The 26138-nt window shown below is 39.4% G+C and overlaps 1 protein-coding gene across 1 annotated transcript in view; it reads left to right on the top strand.

Annotated features, from left to right (window-relative positions):
- LOC115810241 (potassium voltage-gated channel subfamily KQT member 1) overlaps window positions 1-26138 on the top strand; it is a 133666-nt gene that overhangs the window by 1156 nt on the left and 106372 nt on the right. The window contains 9 exon segments of the mRNA XM_075353560.1: window positions 8436-8526; window positions 13475-13601; window positions 13733-13811; window positions 15078-15174; window positions 16337-16477; window positions 19981-20091; window positions 20694-20789; window positions 22038-22169; window positions 24408-24579. Of these exon segments, the coding sequence (XP_075209675.1) occupies window positions 8436-8526; window positions 13475-13601; window positions 13733-13811; window positions 15078-15174; window positions 16337-16477; window positions 19981-20091; window positions 20694-20789; window positions 22038-22169; window positions 24408-24579 (1046 nt within the window).

The following is a 26138-nucleotide window of genomic DNA, read 5'->3' as shown; positions in this document are numbered from 1 at the left end:
TTGAAGGAGAGTGCACTTCGGCCAGGGGATCTCACTGTGTCTAAGAGTACCAGAAGGAGGTCAACATGATCCTGTTAACTACACCTCACTGTGTGTTGGACTGCACTCCTCAGTCAAAATGTCAGTTAGGTCATGCATGAAACATTGACCTCTTATCTGACTTGAGAAAGTCAAGTTTAACATGCTATGACTTTTCTTTTAAATCTCTCTCTGTCTCTCCAGTTGTGGTCTGTCAGTTACTCTGTCAGCTTCCTCTGGTGAAATGCTTTAACTTTTAACTTTAAATGGGGTTGTGCCTAATAGGTACTTTCAGATCTGAAATGATGTGACATAATAAGGATCTTACATTGTGGTGGTTGTGTTGGCTCAATATTTCAGACCATTTTTACACTTCATAGTCACTTAAACTGTATGAACTTCCAAAGTCTCGATCTACTGAGGCTAGTTCATGAATGAGACTGGATTATTGTGTGTACTTCATGTTAATATTCTTAACTTTGAAAATCTGAGAGTTAATTCATTACCATATTTTTCTTGCCGCCTCATGGCCAAATTCACCGAATTCACCGAATAGAACAAAGTAGTACAGACTAAAAGTATTTATAGCTGCCTTGTATAAGTAGAAGCTCACTTCAGTTTTATACACACATAACTAAGCTGATTGGACAAAAGACAGTTTAATGATTTATAAAGTTTAAGGTGTTTAACTGAATGTTTAAATTGGTAATACCTATTAAAACTGGACATTGTTTGGACACACAGTACATGTGTTGCCATGTATGTTTAGATTTGTTGTAGAGCTTTGTACTGTGAGCCTTGATGGAGATAGTCTTTTATTTGGACTTCATTGTAAGATGGCTTTTTCATACCTGATCCTGTTTCTCATTTGAGTAAAAATGAAATCAAAATATTTCACAGTATGAACTACTTTAGTTGTTATCCTACAGAGAAAATATCCCAGAGGTCAGCTATAAATGAAGTATCCGGAATACATTTAACTACAGTGCATGTTGTTTTTTTTTAGAAGCATATATTTTCACACTTTACATCTATACTAAAGGTAGTGATAACAATAACAGAGCAAAAACAGCATCTTTACAAATATATCACAGAAAGTGGATCCCTTTCTTTTTGTTTGGGCATAAAATCTAGGTCATGTCATTGTCACCACCACTGACCACAGAATGAATTAACCAGTGCGTTTTGACGAGAGAAGATCCTGTGAGTAGCCATCCTGTTGTCCTTGGCTCACAGCCATGGAAACTCGTTGGACTACTGCCCTGTGTGTGTGTGTGTGGGGGGGGGGGGGGGTGTTTGTGAGTGTGTGTGCGTCTGTCTGCCTGTTTTGTTTGACCATGATCCTGTTATAATCTCCTCTCTCTCGTTGTAATTGAGGCTCTAGTGTTTGTGCACAAAAAGATGGAGAACCTGAGCCTGCGCCTTGTTCAAAATTAAACCTCTCCGACTGATGCCCTGTGCTGCCCCTTTAAGTAACTCTTACTTGCCGATTGCTATCAGCTTTGGCACTTTTCTCAACCGTCAGTCCAGCCGCCAGCTGGTAAGAGGAGTCGGTAGATCTGTCATGAGAGTGAATGAATGTGCAACTCAATGGGATGCTTCAACAGATTGGTCTCTTTGTGGCATTATCCCTTCTATCCAAATCTGTCCTTACCTTTCAACAGATTCCTATCTGCAATACCCACAGAACAAACAGTGATTGCCAGTTAGATGATATCTCCAAAAAAAAAAAAGTAGTGCAGGGGCTTTTGTATTTTTCCAGTGTTGTGGAAATTTCCCTGTTGTCTAAAGTCTAAAGGCAGGTCTATACTTCCGCGTAGAATCTACACCGTAGGCTACAGCGCAGCCGTGTACCCTACGCTGTAGCATATGCTGTAGCCCGACACGCACCTCCCCAGGAATGTAACGACACATCACGGCGATGCGTGGCGACGCGTGGCAATGCATGGTGACGCACGGCGACGCAGACCTCAACAACTGCGATTGGACCAAATCGAGGAGAGATTAACTGAGGAAGTCCGTAAATATGTACATTTGTACGACTCTTCTTCGCCACATTACAAAGACTGACAGACAGCAGCACATTCATAGAAAGAGATTTCTACAAACGCTAGATTGGACGTCATGGAATGTACAAAGAGATAAAAGAACTTGAGGGACGAGTACGTTTGCCTCCGAAAAAGAGTCACTACATTGTAGTAATTTCAGTAAAAGTGACTGTTGTTCAACATTTATTAGCTCCAACTCCAACATGATCCGCTCAGTTTCAGTTGCCATTTTTTGAAGTACATGAAGAAACTCAACACAGTGGCATAGCATTTTGGCAGTGTAGTTGCAGATAGAAGCAGACACACCAGTGCACAAGTATAAATGCTCACAACAGCACAGGCCACTTGCATAGGCTGTGGCATAGGCTCTACAAAGAGCCTGTGGACAACTATAAATCAGCCGTAAGTGTTGATACTTCTGTGCTCTCCGAGGCATTGTTAATCCTCTTGTGTAAGTTCCTTTCTTTCTTTCTTTCTTTCTTTCTTTCTTTGAGATGTATTTTTTCTTACCTACCAGGCAAAAAGACATAATGGGATGAAGCCAGTGCTGTTGGTGGAGTTATTTCTAAGACTACACATGGACAAAGAATTTCACATGGACCATTGTCTGTCAAGAGTCTTACGCAATAATGTGCTAAATTGTCAGCTGGCGCAACAGTGCAAAAACAAAAACGGAGCTCTTTGACAGATCTGCCCTGTCTCCATATAGCTTCAGACATTTGGCTCTGTTATGTAACACAGAGAAGAACCATGTGCACTGTCTGTACTTCTACAAATCTACATCCTGTCCAGAACAATCTCAGTCTCCTTTTTTCTTTTTTTTACCTGGTCCTTGTTTAAAAGGTACCCATGAAATAACTTACAAGTGTTGTAGTGGTTTCCTCATTTGTCAGGGAAAAAAATATAAAACAGTACTGACAGTTTTTACATATATGTTCACATGTGCATGATGCTTTAATACAATACAATTTAATGCAAGCCGGTCTATGGTCGAATGGCTTTAAACAGGATGACGTCTCACAGATTTTCATAGATCCCAAATGAGAGTAGAGATGGGATTTGTAACTATACTCTTCGTGACCTTTGCATGATTTTGCCTTGTATGTATAAGCATTGAACTTAAACTCCATAGTAAGAACTGCATTGCATGCTGTATAAGGTACATGCTCTCCATTTGGCCTTTTAAAAATTCACTGGATTGTATCTTAAAACTGAGCTATAACATTTCTCTGTCCTCAGATCACAGGTTATGGATAAGGACACAGACATGGGTCTGATCTTTCTGTCTGTATTATGTATTTGTTTTTTCTTTACCTAGAGCTATTTATATCTCTCATTCATGCCATGTCCAACAGATCAGCTCAAGCATTAATAGAAGCTCAACCATAATCTTTGTAAGCATGATCATAATACATGGATCTAATGTATCTATGGTAGAGGGTACAGAGCAGAGGAACACTTTTCATTTTCTATGATCAGTAAGGTGTCAAAAATGTTTATTTACGATGTTCAATACATACAATTAGTTTTAAGATAAAATAATGTAAAATTGTCTGTCTAATACAGTATATGCATACTCTGAAAAGTACAAATGCAAAAGGGTCAAAGGGAATATTCTGAATGGACGAATAGTAAACAGATACAGTTAAAATGACAGTAGTGTGTAGTATGGTAAAAGAAACTTATAATTAAGGACAAACTGCGTAGTTTTCTTAACAAAACGTTTTCTAGCTAAACGGGCCATTTCTGTCCAAATGTGAACTGCAAAAGAGTGTGAATGCTGGATTCCTCCATGCAGGATACCTTCAGGCTCTCTCTCAGATTTTGTGCTTGTGTGAGCAATACAGCAAACTACAAAACCTAGGGACTCATTCACATGAATGACACATTATGACATGCTTGTGAAGGCAGGCCATAATATGGAGATTTGCGTTTATGTTGCCTTACTCTGCTGATTAGATTTTTTTTCTGCTGTGGCCTCAAAATAAGTATGTTGAAAGGGCTCCCTCTCGTCTTAATGTACAGATCCCTGTGAATTGCAGGGTGGTTCTCTGCCTCTATAGTCAGTGTTAGGGTTGTGTTCATGTTCTCCTCTTTCAACTTGCACTTCCTGGAACCACAGAACATTAATAAATTATAACCCTGTGGAAGACTTGAGGGCTGCTCAGGTAGTTAGGTGACTCAGGTGTAGCACTGATCCAGATAGGCTCTCGGTTCTTTTTCTGATCAACACTTTGCTCTTTAAAATTAATAAAAGGAAAATATTTAAGTTTTTAATAAAGTAGAATGTGTTCTTATTCTGAATCCTCACCAACTTTTAACTGAATTTTGTCCCATGTGTTTAGTACTCTTCAAACAAGTTGAAGGAATGTCCTACTTACAGGGTATGTTGATGTTGATGTCTTTTTATGTTTTGCCCACAAAATGAGGTACGTTTTAATAAGATGTATTTTGAGGTTTGCCTGTCGTTAGCTGCCGTCTACATCAACTGGATTCTTCCAGCTAATATTGTAACAGCCCACAAAAACAAAAGCGCTGCCACGGAAGAGAACTGTGGGTTATATGGTCTTTTTAACAGACTATTGAAACAAAAGATGTTATAAGCTCCAATTCCCGCTTTCTTGGTCTGAGCTCAGTGACTGTTCTCCCCAGCCCTTAGCCCATAGCCTCGAGCCCCATACCATTACATAAGGCATGTCACTAATAAGTCTTATCTGAAATAATCCCTGCAAATTATCCAGAAGACACAACCCAGCTGGGTTCAGGGAAATGACCAGTAATGGCCTTTCCTAGATGGACAGTCCTAATCACTACTAAATAGGTCGAGAGCAGCGAAGCCCAGAACAGGCCATGCACATCTGCCCACTGCGGACAAACCTTAGACAGGGGTCAACGATGGAAGTCATACGAGAGATTAGTGGCAGAGCACACCTTGGTCTGAACGAAGACTCTGGGGCAGATTTGGGGTATCTGTCTGGTAGAGGTATCAATGATTGAATGAGCAGACAAGGGGGAAGGGTGGTTAGACTTAGTGGGAAACGGTGCCATTAAAGCTGGATAAAGCACCAGCTGTTTTGTTTTAATCAGATCTCTGGGGTTTGTCCTTCCAAAGCAGGTTCTTTCAGCAGGCATGACCTGGTTTATCCCGAGAATGTTACACCTCCTGGGGCTTCTCGCATGTCCAACGGAAGCTTTAAGGAACATAATAGATTATGTATTTATCTCACAACAGGAGGCTGATGAAAAATGGTCAGCCCATCAGATATTGTTTTTTTTTTTTTTTAAGTGTGATGTTTTTTGGAAGGGGATTGGAGTGACACATTTATAAGTGAGTGTGTTCTGTACGTTTAGCAAGGAGCATAGTAGGAAGCAAGCTCAGTGTATTCGGAGTTTGTGGAGGCTATCTGGTTTCACTTAACTGCACCTACCTCGTTAAAAGGTTAGCCATCTTGGTGACATCTGCAACCCTATATTGAACCCAAAGTTGTCCTATGAATCTGTACTTTGTAGTATGTCCCTCTGTTTGTTTATTGTATAATATAGTCCCACCATGTTTTATCTAGCCAGCATTTTTAAACAGCTTTGTTTAAGAATGCAGACCCAGGAGTTGTTGCAGTAATGCATCAGAAGTGAGGCAGCCTGCAAACCTCAGTTGTTTTGATTTGGAAGATGAATGGAAAGATGTAAACAGACTTGCAGGGTTGAAAAACAAGTCTACTCTAAAGCACTCTGTGTTTTATTGTGTGTATTACACCCCATGACTTTTTTGTTCATGTGTGTTATATTCACCATGCGATATTTTGCCATAAAAATAGAACAAATAAGATTTTGATGTTCAATGCTGTTAAATGCTTTTTTTCGGCCCAGGTCCTGGCTTTTTTTTTTTTTTTCTGTTGTTTTAATCTGAATTGTTGGAGGTTTTGTCTAGCAGTCTGCAGATGGCCTCAGATTGGCATTAGTATGAGGCTACGTGATGAGACTGCTCTTCCCCATTCTGAACTTAAACCAATTTTGTAGTAGGAAGGATCGTGAGAGACATGATTTCATCATATTTTGAGATGAGCCAGCTGGATAAAATTAAATTAAACTAAATTTGCTAGCTGCCATTAAAATGTCCATATTCACCTTATGCGTAAATACTTATGCATTTATGGTCACACTCATAGGCAGTGCATGTGTAACAGGGACAAACACACACTCAGATGATATTTAATAGATTCATAGATTCTATTTTGTGTAAAATATGCCCAACCATGTATTGTATGAAGTCATGCAGTTCACAAGTCTAAACAACAGACTGGTGTGAGAGGTTAAAGATAGAAACTGAGGTACTTGAACATGTTCTGGAAATTTTAATTCCATTTTCACCTAGGCCTGTGGGATGAAATGTCCCCCTCAGCACTGCTGATGGCCAGTTTCAGCTCATCTGCATAACCCTGCCTTGGTCCTCAGTGGTTCAACTATTGGAACTGAGTGGTATCTGTGGGACGTTAAGAAAATGCTTACCAGAATCAAAATCAAGTCACACTCAATTTTAAGGATTTAACAGCTTGCAAGAGCTCTACACATCTGGAGATGATGTAACTGTCTTTTCATACATACTTTCTCTTCTTTATCTTCCCGTGATGCACATGGGGACATTTTTATCACGAGGCTATGTGTGTGTGTGTGTGTGTGTGTGTGTGTGTGTGGTTATAATCCCTGACGTGGGAAAAACACTTGTCCATCTGGTTGGAGCTCTGTCACTGAGGGAGAGGGGGATCCTTTCTATCCTTTTCTGGTGTCAACAAGCTGTCACATGGCGAAGAGTTTGCATGTCAGTGTCAACACTGTCTGCTTTCATGATTTACATTAGGCTCTGTGCTGCTATAATTACATTACTCCATGGACATTTGATATCAGGAGAATGAGTCATACTTTTATAAAATGGTTTTGTTTCTCAGTGCTGACTGGCTGACATGCATTCTGTTCCCTCCTTTATTCCTTGATGTAGTCCTGTCTATGTCTCAGACATAGGTACATGTTTAGCTTACTTTTTTGAAATATCACTGTGCTGTCTGTTCAAAAATTAAACGTTATTTTGTCCTGCAGCAGTGTATGGTACCGGTGTCTGTATGAATTCTAAATAATTTGCTTAAGTGCAACTTAAACTGTTCCCGCTCTGTAATGTCTAATTTCTAGTCACAGATTAAAAGGGTTACTGGCCTTCTAGTTCAAAGCAGGCCTAACAACTCCTTTTAACTGTGGTTAGAGTATTGATATAGCACATGCTCTCCTGCCTTACTGTTTCATTATATGGATTACAATGTGGAATTGTTTTGTAAGACCTCTCCAACTGCTGTGTGATGCAATGGCTTTTTCTAAGGTCTTTTTTTTTTAAGTTTCCGTTTTTCCATCCCGTTTGGAATGTCTGAAAAAGTTAGAGGTCAGTACTACAAAGTTAGAAATGTAGTTAAAACAAGTTTCTTAAATGACCTAATGTCTGTGTGGAGGTTTTTGTTTTTCTAAACAACTATATTAATTCTGCTGGTATGATATCAAGGCTTTTACAGCCCATTGCAGGAATTTGACGACTGGTTCTCATGCTCAAGGTTCATGAATTGGATTCAAACTCTGCTATGATCGGCCTGTGTCAATATTTATTTATCTAAAGTGGATAAAACACGAGTGTACCAGGGAAGTACAGAAGATGAAACAGAGAAAAGAGAGCTAGATGAGTATGGCTTGAGCTCCTCTCAAAGATGCTTTTTTGATACTAGAATAGTAAAACTGAATTCATCTTGAAAGGGCATAATTAAAATTGCATAAAGTTGCTGAAGTGTAAATGTAACATCGTATTTCTGTGAAAACTTAATGACCCTCAAGGTCTAATGAATTAATGACACACATTGACTAAAGATGTAAGGATCAAGTGTAAATCAACAGACTACACGGGAGTGGATAGTACATTAATAATGTATTATCGTCCCCATTTCACCTGAACTGATTGTTATTATATATCTCATAAGGAAGCTAGCTTACTCAGCCTGAGTTACCGTGGCCATGGTGATGATAGTGACCTCTGGTTTATGTAGCTAATATGTATTTATATATTTATTTATACTAACAAAATTGATAATGATCTGACTAAATGGTCAGATCACGAGTAAAAGCAGTGGTATTGCATTCTGTCTTGCTTGTTGGGGGAAAAAATTGTCCAAGAAATTGGATCATCATCATCATGAAGTGGCAGTGGAAGTAAAGAAAATGAAAATGAAAATTCCAGTTCTCTATACTGACTTATCTTAGAATACAAATACTTAGTGGATTTATGAATAGTACATGTGAAGGCATTTACAGTAAAAGGCTCTTCTGTTCCCCTGTTGTCAGGTTCCTGATGGTACTAATATGTCTCATCTTCAGTATCCTGTCCACCATCGAACAATACTCAGACTTTGCCACAGGAACTCTCTTTTGGATGGTAAGTTTGTCTTTTTTTGTTTTTAAACCACATTTAACCACATTGTTAAATTTGCTGCTTGGTTGCAAATGTTGTCTGAAAAGGCTTGTGTTTGGGGGGAAAAAAGCAGTAATTGAGTGTTTTCAGATCATAATTTTTTCTGATTGTTACCCCTGGATATTCTAAAACTTATGTGTTTAAGTTACTTGGGGGGGAAAATCTAACTGCACTTCCATAACATACCATAGTTGGTGGTTTTATGGTTCAGTTACCCTGAGTCAAACAGGCAATCTCTCAATTTTGTTCTCTTTCTGTCTCTTTCTCTTCTGTTACCCCAGCTCATTGTTAATTCCAGGACTGAGACACTGTTGATTTTTAGCTTTTAGGAGCTGCTTTGTTGCTCATATTCTTAAAATGTCAGAACAAAGACACCACACACTACTTCATGGAGAGTGGTTCAGACTCCAAAATATTCACAGTATTAAACCACATTTCACACTGAAACTGGAGTCATTTTGTGTAAATTGATATGGCCCCACAGATGTATAAAATTATTCTCCTTAAATCCGTCATTTGGTTGACACTGTTGGTTAACTGTCACTCATCCTCAGAAAACCATGTGCAATTCTTTAACGGTCCACATGATGGTGATAGCATGTCTTAGTATAGCAGGAGGACAGGAGGACTACAACAGCTTGGCATCTGAGGTTTTTGTTTCCTACAGCCCCATCCAAATTTCCTACAATTATGTCCAATATTTGTGATTTTTAGGAGTAGAATTTCAATACCATTCATGCGATGCAATTTCTGAGCATTGAGAATGTTGAAATAGAGATGAATAGAACGCAGGTTTGCCAGATTTGTATCAAAGTTTGCTGTTTATTTTTTACATTCAAGTAAAGTTGGCCCCAAATCACATATGTTTCATCAGCCGTAGAAAACTGCATTAACTTAATAAACTTAATCATGTATAAAGTTAATTTTATTAGAATGCCTCAGAGAACTGTGGAACTGTAGAAGTTCAGTTTGTGGAACTGGAGAACTGCACTAAGCAAAACTTTTTTACGAAGCAAAATTAGTGTAATATTTTAGATATACACATATACATTCTGAACAAATTAACTTCACATGCGTGCTTCTGCCTCTGTTGCTGTGAGAGGGTTGTAACATAGTGCTCTGCGAGTGCATTGTGCTTTCCTTAATTTTACTGGAAAATACTAATGACATGATCCTAAGGTCTTTCTGACCAAAAGAATTCAGTGTCATTTCACATGACATTTTGCCGTTGAGAATGCACACACTGAATCTAAACCTTTTCTGAGAAATATATCTTGTCCCAAAATGTCCAGCCAGTCATGCTATAAATAAAAGTCATTGAAAAAATAGAAAAATCTTGATTTGCTTCTTTGATGTTTGTAAAAGTTTAGTGTAGCATGCCAATAGCCATGCTTACAATTAGAAAAAGCTGATGTAACTCATACATGAATACTGATTAACCATCTGTACACTTTAACAGTTTTATTTTGTTTTGTTCATTGTGCAGTGGGCTAGTGTATATGTAATTGGTTACTGATTTACATTGTTGAGCACAATTTTATAGCATATACTGTACTAACATAAAAAATATCATCTCACATTTTTGAGTGACACTTATAATTGTCCTCATAATTGTGCAGAGCAAGCAGGTGATCACCTCAGTCAGAGCAGGGCTAGATAAATAATTACATCTACAACATATCATTTTATGTGTTTTATGGAAGACTTTGCCTTTGTAAACTTAAAGAACAAATTGGACCTTCAGTAGTCCTGGCTTAAAAATGTCTGTGCGACGTACAAAAAATGACTTCATAGTAATTCTTGTTTTTTGCACGTAATACAATTATCTGCCCCTTAGGTAATAATCCCTGTAGGCATGAAAACAACATTGAGAAATATACAATAGGTAGGACTGATGCATGAAGTGTTGACTCACGGGTTATTCATTTACAGTTGCTGACATCTGTGACCTGTAGCTCCACCTCAAATTTATAATGTAATATAGTGTGCTTAGAATTGCTGTGTGTGGCATGTGTTTCTGATGTGTGACATGTTTTCCACACCGTGTCCAGCTAGAAGTACAGGACTTCACACACACAAGAACACAGACACACATGCGCGGACACAGACACACTAACACACACACACACACACACACACACACACACACACACGGACACACACGGACACACACTCTGTTTTGGCACTCATGACAGTACACTGTGATCTTTAAACAGTTGCCCACTGGAATTGCTCCTTGAGTTATTCATTTATTATCACATTGGAAGAGCTTTCCGGAACTTCATTAAAACCAGTGCTTACAAAATGGAATAAATAATTGCAGGCTAATGCAAAAAGTTTCAGAGAACTACAAAGAATGTTTGAAAAACACTCGTGTCACCTCAGACTCTGAGCACCTGTATGTGTGTATGTTTTTCTAAGAGTACTCAGACCACGTAGACTTGGTCTTAGACAGGCTATACTTAGTAAGTTCAGGGTTAGTTGGCATTCATGAATCAAAGCTTTGCTTGTTTTGGATGGGGCACACAGCATTTGTCCTTGAGGATATTTGGCTTTCAAGACAGCTGCCAAAGTAAAGCCAGCCAGACCCACTGGGTGCCGACCCATCCATCATGTGTCATAGAGTAAAAGGTCTCCACTTTTACAACAGCACCAAAACAACACAACATAGACACATACTTCAATGCACACACATATACCCACGCAACAAACTTGCATATGGGCACACAGAGACAGTCACAGACACACACACACACATACATCACATTCACTTTCTCACTTTCTCTCTCTCTCTCTCTCTCTCTCTCTCACACACACACACACACACACACACACACACACACACAGAACAAACTTGTTATAGATAAGCACTGTTTCCTTCTGCTTAATATAAATTACGGGATGTTGTTCTGCCTTAGAGCTCTGTGTCATCTCCCATGCGCTGAAGCAGTCTAGTTCCACCCTCCTCTAATCCCCAGGCTTTTGAATGAGCTTTAGCCCAGTCTAGGTTTAGGCAGTCACACAAACCCACACAAATATGCCACTCACATTTTTAAAATGAACAACACAGTTACAGGCTTGTGAACCTAAAAAAAAGGTAAAAAAAAAAATGTCATCTGGGTGTCCCATGTAAGGCTATTATAATAATCTCATTCTGCTGCCACCTCAAACCACTCCTCTCTCTTTTTTTGGCTCTAATCTCGTATTATATTTGATACAATGTCAAGATGACTGTGGTGAAGCATTGAATCTGCTGTCTGTGGCCTCATATGCTGAAGGTGTAATGTCATTTTACTGTGGCTTTTGGGTACGTGCTATTCATGTGAAAAAGGCATCAAATTAAATAAATAAATTTTAGAATTTAGAATTTTTATAAAATATTTGCTTTTTATACTAACAATTTGTTTTATTATATTGTTACAGATGCTAAACTGATAATTTTTTTTTTTTTTTAATTTTTATTCAGTGGCACAGAATCATTTTTTCTTAATGCTAGGCACACCTCAGCAATGACAGGGTCCATAACTTTTCCTATAAAAATGAATATCTCCGGTGTTTTCATACCACTGGAATCTTTTACCCAATTGGTTTAGACCAATCAAATGGAAACATGAATAACAGAACCCGGTCAGTTTGTTTATGAGCCTGTGTTATGGCAGCAGGGCACGGGATATTACATTTCACTGGGTTTTGCCTAGGTAACAACGCAGTGTAAGCAAGCTATGATATGGCCACCCACTCAACCACAGCCACTGTGTCAACTCTAAGGTCTCAGAGTCACAAGAGGTTAATTAATTATAGAGGAAAGGTCAGAGTGATCGACACTAGATACCTTATTTTTTCATGATAGTGGTTTCACGGTTCAAGTCTTCTATTCATAGAAGCCAAATTGAGTAACTTTCCTTTCTGTTACCTTTTGTTCATCAGCTTTTCATTGAACTAACTACTGAGCAGTTTGAAGAATTCACTTGGACAGACTTGCACAGATGCAAATGCCAATGCAGACGCAAACACACAGACACACACACACACACACACACACACACACACACACACACACACACACACACACTCACACACACATACACACACACACACACACACACACACACACTCACACACACACACACACACACACACACACATTCACACACACACACACACACACATTCACACTGAGTGACTCATCGCAGTTCTCAAGCAGACGTTTTGCCCTCAGGTAGAGTATTAAGCAGATGTATACATGATTTCAACACAGCCTAGTTGGACATTTTCTTGAACTTACAGCTGCTCACGTCTTAGTGAAGACAGCTGTGACACGTAAATGAATGAACTCTTGAACCGGCTTGAACTACCTCATCACAGGAGACACAGATTAAACAGATGTGTGCATTCACTATTGTTTGGGTTGGTATGAAGACTCATCCATTCACAGTGATAGTTTGCTGTCAGCACATCCAATCACAGATCTTCATTATCAAGGTTAAGATCTCAAATGATTGGTGCAACCCAGTCAAAAGTGTCTTGTTTGAAAGGGTTAAAATGAAAACCTCGTTTAAGTACTCCATCACTAGAGACATTGTTTTGGATTACCTTGGGTGATACGTCCCTAGTCATCTTTGATTTTATCCGTCGATTTTTTCAAGCCTAATCTACAAGTCCAGCTGTTTATTGTCAAATACAAGATCTTGACTGATTTGTTTCAGTCTTTAAAGAAAATCTTTGTTTCAAGATATGTTGATGTTCACCGCAAAATCCTTTGAACATCAGCTGCTCTCTCATATAGTGACCTGAAAAAGTTGGAAAAAGGTGGAAACATTTGACTGATATTACAAGCATATCCAAATGTATACTTTTGTCTCTCCGTCATCTTCCTTTTTGTTCTTAATCTATTGTTTTCTGTCCCCCACAGGAGATTGTGCTTGTGGTCTTCTTCGGCACAGAGTACGTTGTACGGCTGTGGTCTGCAGGATGCAGGAGCAAATACGTGGGCCTCAAAGGAAGGCTGCGTTTCATCAGAAAGCCCATCTCTATCATAGGTGCAGCTTCATTCAAATGTCACTACATCTGACATCCACCTACAAATGCGAGTGACTCCTAACTATTGACGCTCACAGTCCAACTGATTCGTTTTTCTCTTTTTTTCTTTTTTTTTTTTTGCCTCACACAGATTTAATAGTTGTCATTGCTTCAGTCATTGTGCTGAGTGTTGGATCCAATGGCCAAGTGTTTGCCACATCTGCTATCAGGTGCTATGTATATATATATTTTTTTTACATTTCGCTTTAGTATACTGAGGGCTTAAAGACTTAAGTTGGTGTAACACAATGTAAGTTGCATGATTTTTTGAATTGCATTTAATGCTACGCTGAAATGCAAGCGTGACAGATTTGCACAGACCTTGTACTCATAAGGGAAGATTTTTCTCACGCAGCATTTGGGTGGAGAGCCCATTATTTATTCCCATATCCTATGTTCTCAGAGCCTCTCTAATCTTCTCTCTTTGTTTTTGGTATCAGTAGCTGTCAGCCAGAGTCAGATTCAGATATGAAAGTAATTCACACATATCTTCATGAGGCCTGGAAAATGCTGATTCTAAATTCAAGCAGCTTATGTTTGGACAGGAATTATACAGGATGTAATATTTCAATAATGTACAATATGCTCTTATAGTAGTGCTGGTCACGAGTGCTGGTAATCCAATAGTTCTGTTTTTGTCATATTGGACCATTCACTTGAACTATTTAATATATTACATATTACAATCAAAAGTGGTTTGTGCTTAGACTTTTTTTCTTATGAAAGTAATAGCTGATTTGTTTATATATTTCACAATGAATCATGGGCATATAATGTGCATTTAAAGTAGTTTTTCTGTGAAAATCTGTTGGCTTGTGACTTGAATGAGTCTTAAAAATTAAACCTGAGATGGAAAAAAGTTGAAAGCAGCAATCACACAACCCCTCACCAGCATATTGCTAGTCAGGTCACATGTGTCTTGGAACATTAACATTCAGTTCACATTTTCTGACTAGAACGGGCCCATGCTATGGTTTATTTAAACTAATTTATCTAAAGCAATCCTTTGTGTTGCTATGTAATTTTAGAGAGAAATGTCAACGTAAATGTCACAATGTGACAGTGATTAAAATGATAGCCTACAGGGATGGCTAGATGTGTCCTCAGTCATCTTTGATTTTATCTGTCCCCAAGTTCAGTCACCAAGTCCAGTTGTTTACTATCAAATACAAGATCTTGACTGATTTGGTTTAGTTCTTAAAGAAATGGTAGCCCCCCACAGACAGGCTGCATTACCTGTATGTCGCCAGCGTTTGCTGTCTAGCCTGCCACATGGTAGCTCACCACAGACAGGCTACATTACCTGTATGTCGCTAGTGTTTGCTGTCTAGCCTGCCAAACTAAACTTTTTTGTTGCTTATGTGCTTCTGTCAGACCATTAATTTGTTTGACCTTGGTGTAAGTTGAATTGTGACCTTCTGTATCAATGATTATAGGGGAATCCGCTTCCTTCAGATTCTGCGTATGCTGCATGTGGATCGTCAGGGAGGCACATGGAGGCTCCTGGGATCTGTGGTTTTTATTCATCGACAGGTGAAGTCCATGTTGAGTTATTACTGTTGTTATTTTTTCCTTTTCTTCCAGTATGGAATGAACAATTGAGACAGCCCCTGTGTCAATTCAGGAAGGTGATGACTACCACTTGTGACACACAAACCGTGCAAAGCCAGCTATCATTTCATTTCAATGGCCCAGTCTCCACAGAGGTCTAGTGCTATTTCCCTAAGATTCATCTGTAACTGTGATTCCACCTCATGGCCTGAACAATGGTCTACAGTGTAACCTAATTACCCTGTGTCACTTGAGCTCCCTGTTATTTAGTTATCCTTACCTAACACATAGAGTCACACACACACACACACACAGGCACAGTGTCACTTTATATAGGCAGGGCAAATTTATTATTCTTTTGTTCTGTAATGCATGAATTATGGATTTTATTGTTTAAAAAATTAAATACAATTAATTGATGTAAAGAAGTCATACTTTTTTTAATAACGTCACCCGAAGACTTTGCTTCCAGTAGGAGGAATACCTGAGGTCAGATTAGTCTTACAATCTTTTGTAATTGTAATAACCAAGGACACACACATTCTCATACAGCTTTGGAGGCCTTGCGATAACTGACAAAAATGAAAATTCAGATAGACGAGTCCACATACTTGTTTTAAGTGTCTTGCAACCGACATATGACTTTATAAGGTACTGAAGATGAGGACTGATCTGATTGACTTTGTTTTTACCCCTCACTGTCTGTCTGTCTTTATCTCTCCTTCCCCATCACTTCTAAAACCGTTTTTAAAAATTCCCTCAGATCCTTTTGATCTTCTCTGACCCACTGACATGGGTAAATCTCCTTTACAGACTGTGTGTAATTATGCCTTTGAGGGGATTTAAAAAAAAATTGGAAACGTTATGTGTTTGCTGATGGTCTGACAGTTTTGTAAAATAGTTTATGAATAACTCAATATATTTATTTAAACAGCAGTAGTTTTGTAAAAAGAAAAAAAATGGCATGATTAAGAATGATGATGGTCTTCACAATAATCTTCACATCACAAGATGAATTCAGACAAATGATCAAATTATTACACGTCAAAAACGTTTTCAGTAGAACGGGTCATTTTAAATCATGTGACATTCATTTGTGCTTCTTTGGCATTTTAAATAAATGCATGTTTTCTCTCTCTTATAGGAACTAATAACCACATTATACATAGGCTTTCTGGGCCTCATCTTCTCCTCCTACTTTGTGTATCTTGCGGAGAAGGACGCAGTGGATGAAGAGGGAAAGACTGGCTTCTCTAGCTATGCTGATGCATTGTGGTGGGGAGTGGTAAGCTATTTGTCATGTGGATGTTTCAGTGGAATCTTAATGTTGCATGTCTAACCTTTGCCACACACTGTCAGGGATAACCAATAGAAAAGTTATCACAAATGTAGAGAATACGAAGAAAAAGAGCAGGAAGAAGAAGAAGAAGAAGAAGAAGAAAAAGAAGAAGAAGAAAAATGGTTGCTCTTTCAAATCTTACAAAAATAAGTTTGCACTTGAATTTGCAAAAGCTGTGATATTTTTTGCTATTCTGAGCATTGTAGTTCTCAATTTAAAGGACAAAATGCCTGTTTTGACACATATACTCATGAACTCAGCACTTTTCAGTGCCTTTTTAATCAACTTATGGATTTTGACACTGAAAAAGGCTTTGAATAAACAAAAATTGTGATGACTGAGATTTACTGGAATATGGTAAAATGTACTTCACTTACTCAGTTTAAATAAGCTCGGTCTACAAAAATGCCTTGAAAAGTACCAGTCTCCAAAAGCTGTTTAACTTTTTATGATGTGGTACTTAAAACACATATATTCTATACCTCTACACTGCTGCATGTATCCTCTGTAATGACAGTTTGGGACAAATCAGATTACGTAGAACTGCATCAAACTATACTGTACATCTGCACATATTGTTTTAAAATGATAAACTTTATGCTACTTAACAACCACATCTTTAAATGTTTATTTGCCGCGTGTTATTTTGTTGCTTGAAACCCAAATTTTTATTCAGTGCGCATAAGAGGGGCAGGGTTTTGTGACAGCTAGAACTTTTGTCACCCCACCAGAAACCCTGATTACATTTCCCAAATACCTCTGTGATCCTATTGATTTCCTTGTTTTTGAGAAATGCAGGAAATTGAGGCAATGCAAGAAAGAGACATATAATGCCTTTATTGCAAAGCTCTATGGGCTATTTTGATCCATCTTGGGCAAAGTTTCCAGTTCAGTTAATTAAACAGTAGACTCAATGCGCGTTGTAATGAGAAACCAATGTGGATCTGGCACAGGGAGGGATCCGTGAGCTACAAAAGCACTACTCTCTTTCAGCGTGCCACACTCTTTTCACCTTCCATCCTACTTTGCCTGAAAGACCTTTTAGACCACCGTTATAAAGTGTCAGCTCCTTTAATTAAAACTTTAATTGTGGGATTACTACTTTTTTGTTGAGGGGGTCAGAAAGCGTTGGGCTCCTCTGTCGCATGAACAAAAGGAGTTGTTTGGGTCGAGGAGCTCACTTGGAAATAAAATACTCCAACAGAGTTTTTTTTTTTTCTTTTCTTCTTTTTTTTTGCTCCCTTTTGTTTTTTGCCTGGACTGTAAACTCGAAACTTCTGAGAGGCAGACCAAATGGGTTGAAATATATTTGAGCCAGCAGGGAAAAGGGGGAGGGGTCAGGGGTGGGGTGGGGAGGGGGGCTGATGGAACTCTGGTACGCCCCCCCCCCCCTTCTTCTCGTGCTTTGCACTCTGGGAGTTGCAGGTGCAGGGCACAGCTGGACCAGGCCAAGCAATGCTATTATTCATATCCCGCTACCTCAGAGCGCTGGCCAAGCAGATTATTAAGAGACTCAGGTCTGTTTCGTCTGGCCATGAACCATCTCTGACACATCACAAGTTATTTAGAGAGAGAGAGAGAGAGAGAGAAGAGAGAGAGAGAGAGAGAGGGAGAAGAGAAAGGGAGAGAGGGAAAATCGGAGATGGCAAGAAAGGAAGGGAATGCTGGATGGTGTGGAGGGAAAAGGAGAGACATAGATAAGGATGAGCACAAAGAAAGGTACAATGAGGAAAGATGTGCATGGAGGAAGAGGGGAGAATGGGTATGAATGGAGAAACAATGGAGAAAGAAAGAGAGGGGGAAGAGTTAGAGAGAGAACGGCAAGAAAACATATCACAGCCGTCGTGACCCCCTTTGACAGACTCCTGTATGTGGACCAAGGACTGTGCTACACAGGTGGCAGGTTAAGCCTAAAGTCTGCCACACACATTGAGCGTAAACTCAGGCCTTCTGCGTGAGGAGATTATGTCCTGCTTTGACAGAAACCATAGACTGTCAGCAGATGGAGAGACAGAGATGTTAGCCACGACGGACTTACCACACACATAGAACATAGACTTCACTCAGTGATTCATAGAGGCTCTGGCCTCACGGATTCAGTGAGTTGGAGAGATGGTAAGATTGTGGCCAGGGATGCGGTAATACCACACACAGAGTGCACAGTGCACGGAGGAGGCTAGTTGCCCAACAAGGCGAGTTTGTGTTGAGTGGCCCATCATACACTACATTGAAATGCTTGTTTCTTGTCTGATACGTGAACCAGGATTAAACTTTTCTTTCTCTAAAGCCTTTTGAAATGTTTCGCCCTTGACTATTGTGAATGTTGTGAAATAGAGGTCGGTGTAGTTCGCTGAAGACACTGCGCCTTGGGCCAAGAGCACTTGGAATGTGTCAGAATTGGCTTTCCTTTTCACCACGGCGAGTGGGGAGGGCTTCCACCCCCCCAAACACCCCACCCCCCACCCCCTGCTCCCACCCCTCCACCCAGTACACACGCAGAAAGGTATTTGTGCTCACCACAGAATACCGCGTTCACCACGGATTAACAGGGAACCGTAGCCCCTTGGAATGCACTCTAAATACCTGTTGAGTGTCGACAGATGAGGAGCACGTCCAAAGAACCTCTGACCACGCTCCTCTTCATCCACATGTATTATGGCTCCTGTCAGAGGAGCCCACAAAGGCATGACATCTTTACAACGTCTGTCTCTTAACGGGGGCCACAATGAAACACTTGAGTATGAAATTCAAATGTTCGGTAGTATTCACTCAAGTCACACAGCGGAGGGGGAAAAAAAAACGACAATGGAAAAAGCATTGCAGCGGGAGAAGAGAGCGTATTTGCTTTTGAACACCAGGAGGGGACATTTTAGTATTGGCCATATGTCTTTGATTTACTGCTCTGGCCAAGCCAAAACTTCAAGGCCTGTCTGGATACCAGTCAGTGTCATCTGTAGTCGGCTCTATTTTCATTCCCCTTCTCTGTCCAAACACAGAAAGAGCAATTCCAGCTTTTTGGCAGAGAATGGACAATGGAACCAGTGCTTTAAACAGCCTGACGCACAGTCTTAGATAATCACTTTTAGGTTAAGAATTTCATTAACACAGTCCCATGTTTTTGTAGTTCGGTAATTTAGAAAGTGTTCTTTGCAAGGCTGAACAGTATTGGGTCACTGCTGGTTCCACTCTCTCAACCAAAGATGAGCGGAATCAGTGATGGTGCTGTTTTGGTATTCAGTTTATGACGTGTGTTGAACCAAGGTTTCTGTGTTCCAGTGCGTCTGTTCCAACCAAGCTCTGTATTGCTTTATTTAAGTTATTAGTTAGAAATTTTGGCCCATCACTTCAGCTAATCGGGGGATTGTGTTGATCATGGTTGGAACAAAGAGTTAAAGAGAGTTCAGTATTCTCCTCTGAATTATTTCTTTTCTTTTCTTTTCTTTCTCTAGGTTACGGTGACTACAATAGGCTATGGAGACAAAGTTCCTCAGACGTGGATAGGGAAAGCCATTGCTTCCTGTTTCAGCGTGTTTGCCATTTCCTTCTTCGCCCTGCCTGCAGTAATGAATGCCATTTCTCTCTCTCACACACATACACACACACACACACACACACACACACAACCACACACACACACACACACACACACACACACACAAAACACACTCATACATACTTGCAGATACACCCCCCCCTTCTTTAAAAGAAGCTAGACGAAAATAAGGGCACATTCAGGGGGCACAGAAAGACAGAGAGGGCCTCAAACATATCATCCCACTTCACTTACATCTCATCTGCATAACAAATATAACAGAATCTATGACAAACTTAGGAGTTGACAATTAAAACCTGAAGGTGTTGTGTAAATCATTGGCTTTTAGTCCAGATCCCATGGCTCCCCGGCTGGTCTGTATACTGGTGAAACCAAGACAATGGATGCAGCCTTTCAACTGAACACTAAGCCCTAAATCTGTGGTCTTTTAAAGCATGCAGTTGGTTAAGTAGACTGAATATACTGAATGATTGATGATGTTCAACATCTGGAAGGGGAACCGCAGCAGTGAATTATTAGTGACTATGTTCTAGATGCTGAGAGATATTTCTGTAGTTATGTTCGTAGTCTCTTTAGAGAAGTGAGATGTCATCCTCGCGTGCTTTGCAGGGTATACTGGGCTCTGGCTTTGCTCTGAAGGTCCAGCAGAAACAGAGGCAGAAACATTTCAATCGCCAGATCCCCGCTGCTGCCTCTCTAATACAGGTACGGGCTGGAGAGATTATCACACGCAGTCATCCAGATGTCACGGTGAATTTCTCTTCTCCCGTCTCCTTCCTTATCCCTTAAAATTCCCCCCTCTCCCTCACTCTCCAGTTATACCCAGCGCAAACTATTAAACACTTTATCCCCCGTTTGATGTTTTACAAAGAGACCGATACATTGCTTCATTGAAAAAACAAGACTGAGATAGAGAAAAGTTCTTTACACTGAGATGATACAAAGAAAACAATTATCTTCATCACTGTATTTTATATAACAAATGACAACTAGTTTTCTCATATCTTAGGGCACTGGGACAAGGATATCTGTGAGAACTCTATAACTATGGAAAAGCTGCCACAGTTCAACCTCAATATGCTCTACTCATTTCCTCTTTTCATATACTATGTACTTTTCTCCTTTTTGCACTTCACACCTCCCTTCTTTTGCCAACAGGTGAAATGGCCAATTAATCACATTAACATATAAACATGTAACAAACGTTGCAACATCTCTTGAGTTATATCTTCTTAGGAACAACTCTGTTGGCAAGCCCTTGCCAGCATAAGGCAAAATGCCCACTCGTCTCTCATGAAAAAAACAAAACAAAACAAAACAAAACAAAACTGGTGAAAAGGTGAAAAGTTCTGATCTCCCAGACAGACAGTGGGTAAAAAATCCTGTCTGAGCCAGAGGTCAGTAGTTACAAGAGACTCCATTTACTTAGAGCTCGCTAACCACCCACTCCGCACTGACACAAACAGCTCACTTGTTCTGCAGAGAAGTTTTAAAGCAAACCATCACTGTTCAGCGCATATTTTGTTGACAGGATTCAAAAAAATATTGTTTACAAGATAGAGTTCTCAGCCTAAAGTTACAGGAGAGTTTGAAAGGAGTCAGTGTAAGAAACTGAACTATGGCAGCTTTTCAAAACTTAGTGTTCTCACAGATATCCGTGTCCTAGTTCCGTAGGAAAGCTAGTTGTGGTTTGTTATGTAAAATACAATGATGAAGATCATTGGTTCCTTTGTATCATTTCAACGTAAAAAACTGTTCTCTATCTCGGTCTCATTTAAACAATGAAGTAAATGAGTTCTGTGTTGTTTAATACACTAGTCAGCAACATGTCAGTCTCTTTGTAAAACATCAAACTGGTGATCAGGGGTTTTAGGGGTTTCATTGTTTTGCGGTGAGGTTCCTCACCCAGTCTATCCTTAATAAATGACCTCTGTTATATGACCTCGTTCTCAGACACTGTGGAGATGCTACGCAGCAGAGAAAGCTGTAGACTGTCCTGCCACGTGGAAGATGTATGTTTTGACCAATGAATACATCCCCACTGTCAACTCTGAGAACAACAGCCCGGGAAACTTACGCAAACTGGTAAACACACCTGCCATACATCTCCCTCAACAACTGTAGTTACACAGAGACACGTATAACACATATAACGTACCTACATGTCTCCCATCTACTCCGCTGTTAAGCGAGATGGAGCTCTACTGTGGAAACTGACTTGATATTTGTTGTTACAGAGGGGTTAATGTGTGGAACTGAGATAAATGAATTGAACTATTGCTGAATGTTTAGAGACAAATGGGCTTGCTTTTGTTTATGAAAAAAAAAGTATTGTACCCTATTGATGAGCTTACTGTGTAGCAAAACTATTTTAAGCTGATGCTTTGCTTTAAAATGTTTGTGCTGTGTGAGCATGTGGAAAATGAGCTAAAAATAAACTAATATCTATTGTCTATTGTTAGCTGTTGGTTCTGTGCGCCTGCTGGTTGATATGACCAGTCTTTACATTTTGACAGAAAACAACATTCTTCGCTGAGACCAGTGTTTGCATAAGTTGTTGTGTAGTGGACACCTGGACATATTTGCGTAGATCGAAGTGCATATTTTAACTTTAATGTGATTTCAGAGACTGTCTTGATATTCTGTAGCCTTGATGTGAAATATATTTCAGGTTGCATGTTTTCTGCCATCAAGTAGAAAAGCCAGTTTTGATTTGGCACGTAATAGTATTAAAGTTCAACATCCTGTGGTTGAAATGTCTTTATGGTTTCAAACATGGAGGTCTTTAGTCTCTTTCAGCAAAATGACGCTCTACAGCTTAATAATATTATGAAAGCGTTAGGGTTTAACACCACATATTATCATTCCCAGTGTGTTCTTACAACCATTGGCTCCGTTGTCAATGGCCAGTGTTTGAACAGCGAGGTAATTCCACAGCAGTGTGGTACACTGAGTTGTTAATGCTGGCTTAGTGTTAGGTGTAGTATTTTTACTCAGCGTGGTATTATTACCTCGATGGGAGCCCTGTGTGTCGGCTCTGATGTCATGCGGGACAGACTGTGAAAAGAGTGAGTGTTCTCTTCACGGTCACCAAGATGACCCCGGACCCTTTGTCTCATCCACACAAAAGACACAGTCAGATGAGATGATGTCACCACCGCCTCTCTCGTGGGAGTAAACCTTTGTGTAGCGCAACAACAACAAAAAAATCTTTGTTTAGCTGAAACTCCACACATATTGAGGGAAGTGAGGGGCTGCTTCTGTCTCTTTTCTCTGTGTGACTTTCTCCTCATTTCTAACGAGTCATTCATAGAGCGCTGGGTAAGAATGAAGTTCAGTGTCAAAGTCAGTTTAAAACATAGCAATAAGTTAGGGTTTTGTTTTTTAATGTGACTGGGAAAGGTCAAGGAAACAACCAGAGTCTTACATTATTTATAAACCTTGAAAGATGTATAAAGTTCATTCACAAACTCTTCTCCATATACCGTCTGAGAAAAAAATAAGTGAAAAAATATCAGAGTAAAAGACTAGACAAGGACTAGAGAAACTTTGGGATTTAAATGACATGTATTTTGTTTGTTTATTCAGTTTACAAGGAAGTTTGTAATGTAATTATTTTAAAAATAAGGAAATCTGCCTGCCAGAACTTACATCAGAGCAGGCAAAACTAAAAACTGTACAAATTTAAAATTTGAACAAGTTTGCGTAATGGGAACTTGATCATAAGAATTACATGTTAAAACTAATTGAATCAGTGGTTGGATGACAAGGGCACCCCCCCCTCCCCCAGACATAAGCAAAGGCTCTGGAACATTCTGAGTTCCCTTGAATTTCATGTCAGAACTGGGCTACTTTGATGATTTACTCAGTCAAAACAATTTCATGAGTGTTTAGCCTCAAAATAAATTGATCCTAGCTATTTCAGTCCATGACTTCAGTGGAAATCTATTACATTTCCCTTGTACTGCTTTACAAAAGTGGAGAAACATTTCAAATAATGAATTACAGTTAATTATTAAAAAAGAACCCTCTGACCACACCATGTAAAGTTCTTTTATTGTCTGTGTCCTTGCTTAACCACAAATTGCGTGGGATTTTGACAAACATTTTTTGACATATTTTTCAGTACTTTCAGTTTGTTTCAGTAATTATAACTTTATTTTCAGAGGTTCACAAGAAATTTTGTTGTCAGCTTCACCTCTGAAAAGACTATGTATGTATTTGTATTAGAGAACAAGGTCAGGCCAGTGTAAGAAAGCGTAACTGAATGCTTTCCAGTACGTGGCTAATTTTCCCATCATTGTTGTCTTGTTGTGTCTCCAGAGCAAACGCTACAAAAGGAAGCTCAAGCCAACTCGGGACAATGGTTCCCTGGGCCCATCGGGAGAGAGAGCCTTGTCCATCCCACAGATCACCTACGACCACATCGATGACAAAGATGAAAAGAAAGACGTCTCCTTCTTCATTGAAGAACCCACAGGTACGCTATGATCTGGCATGCTGGAGAAACCTTGAAAGAAACTGACTTATAAACACATAGACTAAAGACAATAAGACTTTAATTTAGATCTGTGCCTCTAGGCTTACATTATTACATTTATTACTTGAAGTAAAATACCATTTGGCATTAGTTGATCTGTGAGAACAGTTTCTACCACTATCAGTTCTGGGGGGTATTCCAGAAAGCGGGTTTAGTGAAAACTCAGAGTTAGTCAACTCAGAGCAAGTAGTAAACCTCCTAACAGAAGAGGCCTATGGCTTTTTTTGCTGGGAGAATGAAGCCATAGGGGTCTTCTATGAAGAGGTTTACTACTTACTGTGAGTTAACTAACTCTGAGTTTTCACTAAACCCGCTTTCTGGAACACCCCCCAGAGCTGACAGTGGGAGAAGTTAGTTAGTTTGTTGTTGTTAATCACCCTCAGCCCATTACACACCTTATTCTACTGACTCAACTATTTATGTCGTGCATGAAGTCGGCTGTGATCAGTTTTTGTGTTAGACTGAAAATGTGAGGGCGTGAAGGCCCTTAGAGCTGGTATTGTTTTTTTTTGGTTTTTTTTTTTGTTCAAAGCATGCTATTCAGTTTGAACTCACCAGTAGACTCACCCTACCTTTGAACATAGGGTGCACAGTTTGGGGCAAAGTATGTTTTAAGGGAAACGTGTACAATTTTTAGAGACTTACATTTTTGGATAAACAAGAAGCACCTCCCATGGTAAAACAGTCCAGAATAGATGTAAACTCGATTAAATCCAGGCATTAATTACATGGGTAGACTTGCTGTTGATGTCCACCTTGGTGTCAGGCGTGAAAATTCACTGCCACAACAAATATGCTAACTTCCTTTCTTACAGACTATTTAATTAAAAAGGCACATTTGCTCTAGAGATCTGACTTCTCAAGCAGAACCCAAGCACAGGCCAAGGATAGCCACAGTCTTTTACTTGAGGCCCTCTGTCCTGGACACAGACCGTTTTAAACATGCTGCTTATGCAGATGCTGATTATGTGGACTCAGCAGGAACCATTCATTGCTTCAATAATTAAGAAAGATTCAGTGTTGATGATGGAGTTGGGCTCTTTTAAAATGTAAATTTCGTGGCAAATACTCATGACTTAATGCCTTACTCAGAATATAGAATGCACACAATAAAGTACAGTACTTTATTAAAATTACATTACATGACAAAAATGTTCTACTACACTTTATAGTAGATATAAATGCATTTATACATCTTAAAGGTATGTTGGTGTATGCTATTTTGGTATGGAAAAATATTTAATGTTTTTCAGGAATTAGTCATAAAGTCGAGCTTTGATTCATCATTATTTGTTCCATGTATTCTGTATTGATGACAGAAGTCATTCTCCATCTGTGAGACTTCCTGTGTTAAACTGAATCCCTGCCAAATGAATCCACCCTGACTCAGTTAATAAGTGTTTTTTTATGAGTTTTTCCTGTCAAATGGAATTATCATAAAAGGAGAAACATTAACAGAGGCAGACCCCAACAGAGAGAAAAGTTATGGGTAAGAATATCATCTCGTTTGGAGC

The sequence above is a fragment of the Chanos chanos genome, chromosome 4 (assembly GCF_902362185.1).
Source record: "Chanos chanos chromosome 4, fChaCha1.1, whole genome shotgun sequence".
Classification (NCBI taxonomy): Eukaryota; Metazoa; Chordata; class Actinopteri; order Gonorynchiformes; family Chanidae; genus Chanos; species Chanos chanos.
This window is presented reverse-complemented; position numbering and strand designations above follow the sequence as displayed.